The sequence below is a fragment of the Amphiura filiformis genome, chromosome 6, assembly GCF_039555335.1.
Source record: "Amphiura filiformis chromosome 6, Afil_fr2py, whole genome shotgun sequence".
Classification (NCBI taxonomy): Eukaryota; Metazoa; Echinodermata; class Ophiuroidea; order Amphilepidida; family Amphiuridae; genus Amphiura; species Amphiura filiformis.
Window position 1 is genome coordinate 47,521,352 of NC_092633.1, and position 14,081 is coordinate 47,535,432.

Here is a 14,081-nt window from a genome sequence, read left to right on the forward strand (position 1 = left end):
CGGCTTGTGACGTCACTCCGGGGTCACCTATACATTAGTTATCAACGATCAATAATAGTAAATCAACTTCATTGACATGGAAATTTACATAAACTTATTTAGGAAATTTAGCTTCTGAGGCAGGCAAATGGGCTAGGCAGGCAAATGGAATGAACACATTAGGCAGCTCCATTTGTATGTCATACACCCCCTGAGAAAGATTCAACCTGGATCTTCCACAGAGTGAGGGTGTGTTTCAAATGGAGCTGCCTAATGTATTCATTCCATTTGAAATACATACTCCCCCTGTGGAAGCTATTTTGAAAATCTTCCACAGGGGTAGTGTGGATTTTAAAAAGAATAGCCCATTGACCTGGGAAAAAACTGTAATTAAAGCACTTCAGTCTTTCACTGGGTATACACTATTGGGTGCAATCATGCAAAAGGTAGAAATTAAAAAACAAACAAATTGAGGACGTTCTTGTGAGCAAATCACATATTATTGCTTTAACACCATTAAAATTATCAGCCTCTAAATAACAACTATTTTGATTGGTTCCAGAGAGGGCTATATCATGTATTGAGCCAATCAGAGATGTGGTTAAAAATAATCAGTAGGGTTGAAGTGGAGTAAGCATACAATTGCTAAGAGATCTAAAAGCTCCATTGTGATACGTTACTGATCATGTAATTAACCAATCAGACGTACCCTATCAGAGACAGTCAGCAATACTTACTTTTGGTTAAAGCCAATGTTCAAACCATAATGATAGGAAATCCCAATGGTTGCACATGTAGATATGAGTAGAATACCGCCAATCACAGCAAAGCCAATCTTGCGATTCCTACATGGGAACAAAATAATGAAATGACACAATTCATTATGGCCCATTAATATACTGGGATTAACGGACTTCTGCTCTGAGGCTGGACTTTTAAAATCACTTCATTGGTTTTCAATATGCCAAAGGATCATTTTCAAATTGCCTTTGCTGGTATAATTATCATTATGTTCCAAAGAGACTAGTCCTATCTTGCAATGCTTATCTTTGTCGGGATCTTTGTCTTGACTATCCCATCACTAGAGGGGAAGGGGGGGGTCCCAAATTTACAAATAGTCGGCATCAATAAAATTACGACTCCCCTATTTCGGCAACAAAATTTTATGACACCTTACCCCCTTGCTTGCTTTGTTCCCAAAATGAGAACAATGGTGTGCATATTGTTATGCAGCATTGTTATGGTAAGTGATAGTACAACTCTTTGTTGCTAATGTCAAACTTGTCAAAGTGATTGTGATTGTGTGATGAGAGCGTGATATAGTGCCCGCTTCATTTACCTACGTCACCAGCCAAACGGGGGAGAACACGTACGCTTCAAACGGGGGAAGAACACATACGAGGCTGAACTTTACCCACACAATTTCTCCTTTTTCAGGAGAAATACGCAAAAAAATTGCAACAAGTGTCAACTTGTAATGTAATAATTATTCTCTTCTAATAGAGATAAACTTGTTTTTGCTATAGACCTGCCCTTTAAACACTCTCTGTATTGTATTGTATTGTATTGTGTTGTATTGTAATGATCCATTACTCCTGATCAATGATAAATACTTACTTGTACAGCAAGTAGAGAATGATTGGAGAGATAATGAAGAACTGCATGTCATTAGCGAGGTACCAACTCCAGCCCATGCACTGTAGAAAACATAAAAAGGAATGACATATTCGCTACTTGCACGGTTCCGCCATTATGCACTATGTGCGGGGAGAGCCTCGAACTGGCAGCATACATGAATGGGAATTGAACTAGTCATAACGTTCTGTGTAAGGTTACATAATTCTTCCTTTCATGTATGCTGCCAGTTCGAGGCTCTCCCACATATAGTGCATAATGGCGGAACTGCAAAGCTGAATAGCAATGAAAGAATGAATGAATTTATTTCATTAAGGGATCTAAAATGAGCCTTTATTGCGTTTCGACAGTATTTTTTGTGGGACATGAGAGCACCTCGGACCTATCGAATTGCATTCTGAATACTGAAGCATGTCTTTCTGATATCAAATAATTTTCATTTTTGAAAATCACAATATAATACAAATTTTATGACAAATTATAAAAATTTGATATTTTTCAAATTTTTGATATATAACAGTCCTCGAAGTAAATTATATAAATCTAATGATATATTCTTAAAGTGTATGTAGCAGGGGAGGAAAAGCCGACGGTCAATTGAAAATTTTGACCTTTCATATTGATGATATGGATTTTTTCCCAAAAGACCTAATTTTTTTGGTGTTTTGGGAAAAAAATCCATATCTTCAATCTGAAAGGTCAAAATTTTCAATTGATCGTCGACTTTTCATCCCACCTACATACACTTTAAGTATAAATCATCAGATTTATAAAGTTTACTTCAAGTACTGTTAAATATCAAAAATATCAATTTTAATGATTTGCCATAAAATGTGTATTAAATTGCGAATTTCAAAAATCAAAATTATTTGATATCAGAATGACATTCTTCGTATTCAGAATGCAATTCGATATGTCTGATGCTCTGATGTCCCAAAATAAATACTGTCCAAACGCTCATACCCCAGCCCTTAAGAGATCTGGAATGAGCGTTTTGAGCGTTTCAACAGTATTTTTTGTGGGACATGAGAGCACATCAGATATATCAAATTGCATTCTGAATACAAAGAATGTCTTTCTGATATCAAATAATTTTCATTTTTTGAAATTTACGATATAATACAAATTTAATGACAAATTATTAAAATTTGATATTTTTCACATTTTTGATATATAACAGTCTTGAGGTAAATTTTATAAATCTAATGATATATTCTTAAAGTGTATGTAGCTGGGAGGAAAAGCCGACGATCAATTGAAAATTATGACCTTTCATATTGACGATATGGATTTTTTCCCCAAAAATACCTTCTTTTTTTTTGGTGTTTTGGGAAAAAATCCATATCTTCAATCTGAAAGGTCAAATTTTCAATTGATCGCTTGGCTTTTCATCCCACCTACATACACTTTAAGTATAAATCATCAGATTTATAAAGTTTATTTCAGTACTGTTAAATATCAAAAATATCAATTTTAATGATCTGCCATAAGGCTAATGGAATTCGATTGTTAGTTTCCTATTGACCGCCCGCATCACTTTTTGAATTTGACCAAAACTTTCATTATTTTCATAAAAAAGTCAATTATCTGAAAATTGAAATGGAAATAATCAAAATTGAAACTCTCAAAATGTCTGACATCCCCTGCTGATCATAATCAGCAGTTTTTCTTAGTTGTAGGGGTAGAGGATGTAGTAAATAATGGAAATTTAAGGATTACCTCATCATGTTTCTAGTGATTACAAAATTGCAAATTTCTTTTCATTTTTTATGAAAACAAATTCAAATCTTTTCTCAATCTGTTGCAAAATGTCTGTAAAGATGATTTAAGTATTAGGCCTATTACCGGTTTTGAGATGGTCTTTCATCAACAATAATATACTTTGGTACTGGTGGGGAACCTAAATTTGGAGAAAGCTGTTCATAAAATCATTGATTTTGTTGACATAATGGATAATGAAAAGAGACCGAATAATGAATAATGAAATAGCGACCTCGTCTTTTTTTTCAAACATCCAATCGGAAACTAATAATCGAGTTCCATTGGCCTAAAATGTGTATTACATTGCGAATTTCAAAAAATCAAAATTATTTGATATCAGAAGGACATTCTTCGTATTCAGAATGCAATTTGATATGTCTGATGTGTTCCAATGTCCCACAATAAATACAGTCCAAACGTTCATACCCCAGCCCTTAAGGTAGCCCCCTACAAAGATGTATAATATAAATATCATAACATGCAAATAACATGACACAAAACTTTAAGTACATATTATCAGATTTATAAAGTTAACTTCGAGTACTGTTAAATATCAAAAATATCAATTTTTAATTATTTGCCAGCCATAAAATGTGTATTACATTGCGAATTTCAAAAAAATCAAAATTATTTGATATCAGAAGGACATTCTTCGTATTCAGAATGCAATTCGATATGTCTGATGTGCTCTAATGTCCCACAATAAATACTGTCCAAAGGTTCATACCCCACCCTTAAAGGCCTGTTGTAAATTTTCATGACCAAATTTGGAATCGGCATGAAAAATGCATTAAAATGAGTACAAACAAGCCTAATATATATATATAAGTTAAGTGGTTCTTACAATAGCTCTTGAAATTTTTAGAAAATATCTCAAAACTTTTAACATTTTATGGCTTGCACACAGATCAATCATTAATGAGTTTGGGGTTTTATCTTTTCTTGTATTCCCTGTTACAAACAGTGACCCATCAAGACCTATGTGTAAAAATAAAAAAAATTATGGGATTTTAAATTTGCAGTTCTGAAAAAAATTTCCTGCAATAGTATAACTATGATGCACAAAATAATCTGCATAGCATGTATGTAGCGTCAAAATGGTCCACTGTCACATTATGGATTACTTTAATCAGTTGTCTTAGAGTATTTAAATAAAGGCACTTAATTTAATGCCCATGTGACTAGATGGGCGCTGACATTACAGCTTCTAGACAGGATGTCTGGAAAAGTGACCTTTGGCACAGCAGGTGGTCTTCCTGTGTATTTCAATTGGAAACACAGGATGCATGTCCTAATTTTCTAGCAAATTTTTCATTTTTTTGCAACTTTGTAGTATTATTGTAAGCGTGAATGAATGAATGAATGAATTTTGATGATGGTCGGTAAAAGATTGAAATAGTTCAATCCAGGCCCGTACGCAGGGGGGTGCGGGTGCCCCCCCCCCAAATTTGGAAAAGTATACAAAAAGTCCCAAAATTTCAGGTTTTTTATGTTTTTATGGACAAAAAAGGTCAAAATTTTATCCACTTTTCACAAAATCGCCCCCCCTTGGAAAAAGATCCGCTTTTTCAAAATCAGCACCCTCAAAATGAAATCCAGCGTACGGGCCTGGTTCAATCGGTCAATTTAAGGATAGTATCTTTTTAATATACAGGCTATACACTTTTATCTAACTTGATAATAGGAAATAATCCAATCACCCACTATATCCTGTTAACACAACTTTGATTTATAATTTAGGAATTAGGACAAAGGTTGGTGTTGTAAACTGCATTGATGGTTCGAAAATTCTAAACAGTTACAGGACAAAATTGAAGTTCCGATATAAAAAGTAATCAAAAATCACCTATAACATCATTATATCAAGGGCCAGCTTCAGCAGGAAGGTTAATCGCCAGAGGATATTTAAAGACATTCTCATAACCCAATGGGGTTTCTGACCTTGGTATGTCTGGCTTTTGTACACATGTGGCCAGTTGGCCATACCTGTGGGATTGTGTGCAAATATCTGGTGTTTTCATCCTTTTATTTAACATGTTTAACATTCAAAACATTGAGACTTATGAATAAAATTAATGCAGTGGGACAATATGAATGTTTCCTGTAAGAAAGTCATATACTGCGCCAAGAAAGTATCCTTACACTTGGAAAAAATAATCACAATTTCCAAACTGAACAATATTGGAGCAAATTAGTTTTTTTGATAGATGCACTATCAAATCCTGCACATTATGACACCACATTGAATCCAATGTGACTTCAAGAAATAAAGTTACAAGCATTTGATTAGCTGAAGGTCCAGTTTCATAAATATGCCAATAATATGCCATATAACTATACAGGACATCAGGCCAACATATCCAATCACCATACCAAGTTTGAAGTTGATCGGTTATTGCATTTAAGCTGCAGAGTGAATTAATGAAAATGTTGGCCAAAAATGTAAATAAGCTCATTAATATTCATAAATATGCAAATAACATGACACAAAATTATACAGCCCATCAGGCCACCATATCCAATCCCCATACCAAGTTATTACTTTTCACAAACAAATCTCCATTGCTCGTACTATTTTGTAGTAGGCTAACTCATTTGTAGTAGGCAGCAAAATCATCATCCAAATTGTTTCTACTGCAAACGTTACCGCATCACAAATAACCACCTCAAAAGCTGGTTGATGGATGATGCTGAGGTTCACTCATGTACCGTCACCCTGCATTCACCTTCACCCGATCTGTTTCTACTGGTGCCGTTACCGCTTATTTCTTGAATCACCCGAATTCACTCAGCAACTGTTTGCTCAGTACAGTCTGATCAGCTCGTAATCGGTGGGCCTTATGACATCGCGGATTAATATCAATGTATTTTCATTCGAGAATTGTTTTGTGATAACTCGTCAGAAGTATTACGAATTATTAATTAAAATCCTATACTTTGCCTACTTTATTCAACATACACAATATAGATCAGACAGGTCAACGATGTCACTCTTAATGTGGATCTATTTTTCGGCATACTGGTAAAAGCCTAACATTTCCCGCCGATTACGAGGTGATCAAAGTATTCACTTGATCGGACATCCAGGAATATTGTCCGCTTCGTCCCCTTTGCACAAGCCCGCGCATAGCAACCAGCTCGAGAAATGGGAACTTCTTCTTCTTAGCGCGTCCAAGCGCAAGGTCAAATGCGCCCAAGCCAATAGCTGACGCAGTGACGAGCAGAATCATTGAATTCAGCTAGGTCCTCATGTGTGCAATGTTGCCCCATCTGTGGACAGACCAACAGGTGTTCCATAGTCTGTGGAACCGTTCAACACTCACAGGTAGTGTTTTGTCCATCTGGTAGGTATCCCCATTTCTGCAAAGTGACCTTCCACCTTCCGACCCCTGATCTAAATGGGAACTGCACATGCGCACACTGGTTTTACAAGGCTATTTCCCCTTTGTGCCGTCAGCCCGACCAAGAGAATAGAAACACACTGATTGAATATCATATTGAGTACATCATCCCTGTATCGAAAGTCTATGGTTTTATCTTACCTGTCCCCCAAGGTCCCCAGGAAATGGGTGGAGGTTATTATGAATTATATTGAGTACATCATCCCTGTATCCAAAGTCTATGGTTTGATCTTACCTGTCCCCCAAGGTCCCCAGGAAATGGGTGGAGGTTATTATGAATTATATTGAGTACATCATCCCTGTATCCAAAGTCTATGGTTTGATCTTACCTGTCCCCCAAGGTCCCCAGGAAATGGGTGGAGGTTATTATGAATTATATTGAGTACATCATCCCTGTATCCAAAGTCTATGGTTTTATCTTACCTGTCCCCCAAGGTCCCCAGGAAATGGGTGGAGGTTATTATGAATTATATTGAGTACATCATCCCTGTATCCAAAGTCTATGGTTTTATCTTACCTGTCCCTCAAGGTCCCCAGGAAATGGGTGGAGGTTATTATGAATTATATTGAGTACATCATCCCTGTATCGAAAGTGTATGATTTTATCTTACCTGTCCCCCAAGGTCCCCAGGAAATGGGTGGAGGTTATTATGAATTATATTGAGTACATCATCCCTGTATCCAAAGTCTATGGTTTTATCTTACCTGTCCCCCAAGGTCCCCAGGAAATGGGTGGAGCTTATTATGAATTATATTGAGTACATCATCCCTGTATCCAAAGTCTATGGTTTTATCTTACCTGTCCCTCAAGGTCCCCAGGAAATGGGTGGAGGTTATTATGAATTATATTGAGTACATCATCCCTGTATCGAAAGTCTATGGTTTTATCTTACCTGTCCCCCAAGGTCCCCAGGAAATGGGTGGAGGTTATTATGAATTATATTGAGTACATCATCCCTGTATCCAAAGTCTATGGTTTGATCTTACCTGTCCCCCAAGGTCCCCAGGAAATGGGTGGAGGTTATTATGAATTATATTGAGTACATCATCCCTGTATCGAAAGTGTATGATTTTATCTTACTTGTCCCCCAAGGTCCCCAGGAAATGGGTGGAGCGTATTATGAATTATATTGAGTACATCATCCCTGTATCCAAACTCTATGGTTTGATCTTACCTGTCCCCCAAGGTCCCCAGGAAATGGGTGGAGGTTATTATGAATTATATTGAGTACATCATCCCTGTATCCAAAGTCTATGGTTTTATCTTACCTGTCCCCAAGGTCCCCAGGAAATGGGTGGAGGTTATTATGAATTATATTGAGTACATCATCCCTGTATCCAAAGTCTATGGTTTGATCTTACCTGTCCCCAAGGTCCCCAGGAAATGGGTGGAGGTTATTATGAATTATATTGAGTACATCATCCCTGTATCCAAAGTCTATGGTTTAATCTTACCTGTCCCCCAAGGTCCCCAGGAAATGGGTGGAGGTTATTATGAATTATATTGAGTACATCATCCCTGTATCCAAAGTCTATGGTTTAATCTTACCTGTCCCCCAAGGTCCCCAGGAAATGGGTGGAGGTTATTATGAATTATATTGAGTACATCATCCCTGTATCCAAAGTCTATGGTCTTATCTTACCTGTCCCCCAAGGTCCCCAGGAAATGGGTGGAGCGTATTATGAATTATATTGAGTACATCATCCCTGTATCCAAAGTCTATGGTTTTATCTTACCTGTCCCCAAGGTCCCCAGGAAATGGGTGGAGGTTATTATGAATTATATTGAGTACATCATCCCTGTATCCAAAGTCTATGGTTTGATCTTACCTGTCCCCCAAGGTCCCCAGGAAATGGGTGGAGGTTATTAATGTACAGGAAATTGGTCCACCAAAGCCTACGGCATGTGTCACGGGCTCCATGAAAGATCCACTGGACGGTAGGTCCATCCGCTGAATCAATTTATCACAAAGAAAAACAACATTAAGGGGTACTACACCCCTGGCCAATTTTGTGCATATTTTTGTATTTTTCGCAAAAATTATAGCACATTGGTGACAAGTAAGATATGTATATTATAGGGGCAAGGACTACAACTACTGTACTAAAAATTCAGCAACTCAAAGCAAGTAGTTTTGATTTATTGATCAAATATTGGTTTTCCCTCATTTTTGACTGTAACTCCACGACTGAACTGTATGTGCTGAAATAAAATTTCCAGTGCATTAGTTGTAGTCCTTGCCCTATAATATACATATCTTACTTGTCCCCAATGCGCTATAATTTTTGAGAAAAAGGCAAAAATTGGCACAAAATTGAGCAGGGGTGTAGTACCCCCTTAAGGAAAAAAGCTTATTTATTATATCCAACTTGCCATACTAATCTCAAGCACTCCAGAAATGGAGACTAGTGCCCTACGGGGCACCCCGAAAACCTGAAATTCCCTGGACCGGACTGAAACCGGGTTAGGGATCCATCTTCCACATATTTTCCGGTCCGGTCCGGGGAACACGAAAGTTGGGTTGGGTTGGGTTGGGTTGGGTCGGGTTGGGTCGGAGCAACTTTACATTCGGGTCGGGGGAAATAATTTAAAGCAAGACAAAAATCAATGTAGCATTTCAGAAAATGTATGCACAGTATTTTCCAACCAATAGACAGTGCCAGGGCCGTAGCAAGCGGGGCGGCCGGGGATGCCATGGCCGCCCCACTTTTTTAGAAATTTGTTATGTTTTTCTATATATCTTTATTTCAATTTGGGCATTTATTTGTAATTTGGCCGCCCCACATTTGTGATGGCCGCCCCACATTTTTCAACCTTGCTACGGCCCTGGACAGTGCCACAGTGATTGGATAATGCATTCATGTGATTCCCTTGAAAGTTGAAATTTACTTTGGTTTACATCGTTTCTTGATAAAATCATTGGATACCAATTGATAGACTACAGACCCTCTCAAAACCCTCCCAGTCCAGTCTAGAAAAATCACCTGTGGGTCGGGTATATCAGGTTTGCTTTGAATTGGGTTGGGTTCGTTCTGGGGTAGATTGGACATGGAAGTGAAATCGAACATTGATTTTACAGCCAATTTTTGGCAAAATTCTGCTCAAATGTAACAAAAAATAAAATTCAACTTCTGCAATTTTGCTTGAGCAAACATGCAGCATAAATCAAATGCATGCAGGAACACATGAGACAAATTTTTTCATGAGACACATGAAATCTATTTTTTTTGCTTTAACAGGCAATTAAGCAAGCAAAAAACAACAACAATAATTTAATCAATATATTTCACATTCTTATTCAATGGGTGCATCTTGTAAAGAATTCCCGTAATTTGATTGGTTTTCTGGTGTATAATATCTCACAATAGTTGATAGTGATATTAGTCAGTGCGCGCACCGCCATGCAACGGCTGCACGCTTGTTGCTCCTCAATGATCGTAGCGATAATGCATTCGCGTAATACGGCGAGAACTAAGAACGCGATTCGGGCGGCTTAGATGTTCGTGATGGTTTTGTTCATTTAAAACAACGGGGATGTTCGATGTCCTCACAAAAGTAACTTTATTTTTTTCTGAAAAAAGGCAGTTTTTCTCGTAAAAATTACATTAAAACTGAATAAGAATGAGAATAAAAGATAGGATTTTGTCTTTTGTCCTATATTTTATTCTCTAATTCCATACCTACCTTATATGCAGGTTATGTATAGAGGGGTGATACTTACCTAAATGTGCAGGGAGGGTAGACCAGACACCCAATATCAACATGTACAGAGGAGTGATACGATAAAACCGGTGGAAGATGAAAAGGCCCCAGTTTATTTTGCCATCACCTTTCTTCAACGCTTTCAGTGTTAGATATGCCAGAAGAAGACCACTGCAAAAGACACAACATGAACAATGTAGAGCATCGGTCTAGTGATTCAAAGGTCCAGGGTTCAAATCCAGGATAGTGAGTGAACATTTTTCACTGGATGTTATTATAAATGAGAAGACTTGTTTCTAAATAGCAGTCAAGTTAGCTCAATCGATAAAGCATTCGACTATGGTGCGAGAGGTTGCAGGTTCGAACCCTGGCATTGCCTAGTATGATCTCATTAAAAAATCGAGTTAGCTTGAAATTCTCCTGGACAAGGAACCTACTGCTAATTGTCTCGTTGTAACCCGTACAAAACTCGGGGAGCTGATCCTGATTGCGAAGATTATTAGTGGAATGTCTAGGGTGTGCGCTCATGTAGCACCAAAGGCCCTGAATTATTATTAAATGGTTTATGGAATGTGGGGCCGTAGTGGTCAGCTGAGGTTTGTGGATCAACATCTAGGCATTGTGCCTGTGCGTAGTGCACTATAAATCACTGCGCTTTAAAAAAAAAAATTAGACCTTGGTACGAATGTGTGATGCCACATGATTTAGCTCCAACCAGGACTCTTGAATGACATCAAACTGATATCATACATTCACCGAAATATTTCTAATTACAATGATGTTGTCTTCAAAATATACAGTAAGCCAAAAAATTAAGGTACAAGTTGTGTTCACCCCTGTATATCCTAAATAACGAGAGAAAAAAAAGCGCAGTGATTTATAGTGCGCTACGCACAGGCACAACGCCTAGACGTTGATCCACAAGCCTCAGCACACTTTACAGGTTGTCGCTGACCACTATGGCCCCACATCATTCCATAAACCATTAAACAACAATTCAGGGACTTTGCTGCTTCAAGAGCGCACACCCTAGACATTCCACAAATAACCATCGCAACCAGAAAAATGTGTCAAAATTAAAACAGGCAGCTAATACCTGTACTCTTTAGCTCTGATTTAAGACCTCATTTGTTGAATTTGGTTGAGAATTAAAGAAAAACGGTGGTCTAGAACCTAATGAAGAAACAAAATTAAAAGTTGCACTTTTGTGTTCTAATCAGTGAAAGCATGACGCTAGTTTTAACGTGCTAATCAATGGAAGCGCAGCGCTAGTTTTCTTGTTCACGAACGCTTAATGTACAAATCAATAGGGCATTTAATCAGGCAAACTGCAACTTTTAAATTGGTATCTTCCTTGGGTTTTGGGATCGCTGCGTTTTTATTTCTTGAACAATTTCAACGAATGAGGTCTTAAATTGAGCTAAAAGATGCAGCTATTGGCTGCTGGTTCCAATTATGACATATATCTGTCTTTGTTTAGGATATACAGGAGGTGAACATAACTGGTGCCTTAATTGTTTGGCTTACTGTATAAGGAACTCCAAGAGTTAGTTCATAATTTTAATTTTTTTTATATTTTGGTTGATATTTGGGTCGGTGATGAAATGTGAATGCATAACTTGAAATTAGTCTTAGTACAAGTCTTTGGGCTTGTTTGTCACAGCATATGAAAAACACCCTACCAAGGCATGTTTTGACCCTTATTTCCCAAAATTTCCCAAATATTTAAATTTGTCTTTCATAACTTGCCAGTTAGAACTAACAAAAGGACTAGGATAATATTTTTTAAATCAAAAAAAATTTACTGCTGTATCTTTCTGGAATAAGGAGTACATTTGTAGTCATTCACTTACGGGCGGACACCACTAAATAAAGTCCCATTGAAATGTAAATATACATGAAAGTAAGTCTGTTTTTCTACCCCATGTAAAACCATTTTTCACATTTTGGTAGCACCAATGTCTTAAATAAAGATTAAAATTTAATTTGAATTTGGTTTTTTGAAACAAGTTGAGACTAACTTTTAAGTTATGGAGACCTGAACAGCGCCACCCTTATTTTTCACGGATGCCTCTTTACCATATCCGCACGCGGATTAGCTTCGGGAGCCGAACTTTTTGACCAGATCAACATGCACCATTTTGTGATATTCTGAACATTGATCAACTGCATATCTATTAATTTGATTATAATAATCAATCATGGCTACTCATCTTGCTCCCAAGGGACACCCACTTATTTGCACTACCGACCTATGTTTACCGGGACTATCAAGGTTTACACCAAACGCGGAAGGATTTAGTGGTGAGCTGCCTTACCTCAAGAGGAAAAAAGTGTCCACTCCAAACACAGCATGTAGTACAGTTTGGGCCCAGAATTTGGGTAGGAGTTGTGTATACATATACAATGGATTATCTGCAGGAAGAAAATAAGAAAAATTAAAGGAGTTAATGCAAAATTGCCCATCATCAATAGCTGCCAGGTGTCACGTGTGTACAACATAGAATGCAGAAATTATCAAATGTCCATAGGGCAGCTTTTGCAGACAGGGCCTTCTTGCAAGAAAAATAAAAAACTTAAAGAAGTTGATTTTGATTTAAACTTTTGATCCAAACACAAGGAAATAATTCCTACCTCGGAATTTTCAGATGGTACTCCATCTTTCATCAGCGAGTGAGTGACTGTATCAGGTCGAGATTTTCTTGACCTTTGCCCTGATAACAGACTCATAGACTCCTGAAAGTTTAAAATTTGTCTATCCATGTAGTTTTAGATTTTTAATACTGCATTAGTTTTTATCTATCTTTGTCTTGGCCACGTTCCCCTCATTAAGTTAGTATACCTGGCTCGAATCTTGAGATCAAATTTTAACCAAAATTCTATATTATGAGGATGTTTCTGGAAATTAGGAAATGCTCCGAGCATGTTTTCAATAGATTAATGTAGTAGGGCAAAGTACACTGATCAATATGCCTTTTGTATGAAGCAAATCGGAAATACAGACGATAGGTTTTCAAAATACTAAAGTCTGCACAAAAAGTAACGCAGCTGTTTTAAATACGCCTATAGGTTCAGAACTAATAATCGTTTCCACAATATTTCTACATAGAAAGAAGGATGATTTATTTACGCTCATTTTGATACCCCATTTGTCAAATGTCGTTCAATACTGACAACACAGCAGAGCTTTTAAAGAAAAATACCCAAATTTAAAAGTTGCAGTTTACAGCCATCAATGGTTATTACACAAGCATGTGGCACGTAAAACCCGCCATTATCTTCGCGCTGACTTCAAATCAATACAAATAGCTGCAACTTTTAAATTCGGGTATTCTTCTTTCAAAACGCTGCTGTGTTCTTAATATTGAACCAAATTGAACAAATGGGGTATCAAACTGCGCGTAAATAAATCCTCCCCCTTTTTATGTTAAAATATTGTGAAAACAATTATTAGTTCTGAAGCTATAGGCGTATTTATAACAGCTGAGTTTCTTTTTGTGCAGACTTTACATCAATTTATATTTCCTTTGCATCTTATTGTTTTTATCAATAATCTATGCTAAGCTAACGTGACTGAAAAGGCTCATTTATATGTATTTTTG

The 14,081-nt window shown here is 37.2% G+C and overlaps 1 protein-coding gene across 1 annotated transcript in view; it reads right to left on the reverse strand.

Annotated features, from left to right (window-relative positions):
* LOC140155518 (O-acyltransferase like protein-like) overlaps positions 1 to 14,081 on the reverse strand; it is a 46,596-nt gene that overhangs the window by 20,164 nt on the left and 12,351 nt on the right. The window contains exons 8-12 of the mRNA XM_072178388.1: positions 12,798 to 12,894; positions 10,499 to 10,650; positions 8,607 to 8,728; positions 1,597 to 1,676; positions 717 to 824 (exon numbers count right to left, since the gene is read on the reverse strand). Coding sequence (XP_072034489.1) covers positions 717 to 824; positions 1,597 to 1,676; positions 8,607 to 8,728; positions 10,499 to 10,650; positions 12,798 to 12,894 — 559 coding nt within the window. The remainder of the gene's footprint in view (positions 1 to 716; positions 825 to 1,596; positions 1,677 to 8,606; positions 8,729 to 10,498; positions 10,651 to 12,797; positions 12,895 to 14,081) is intronic.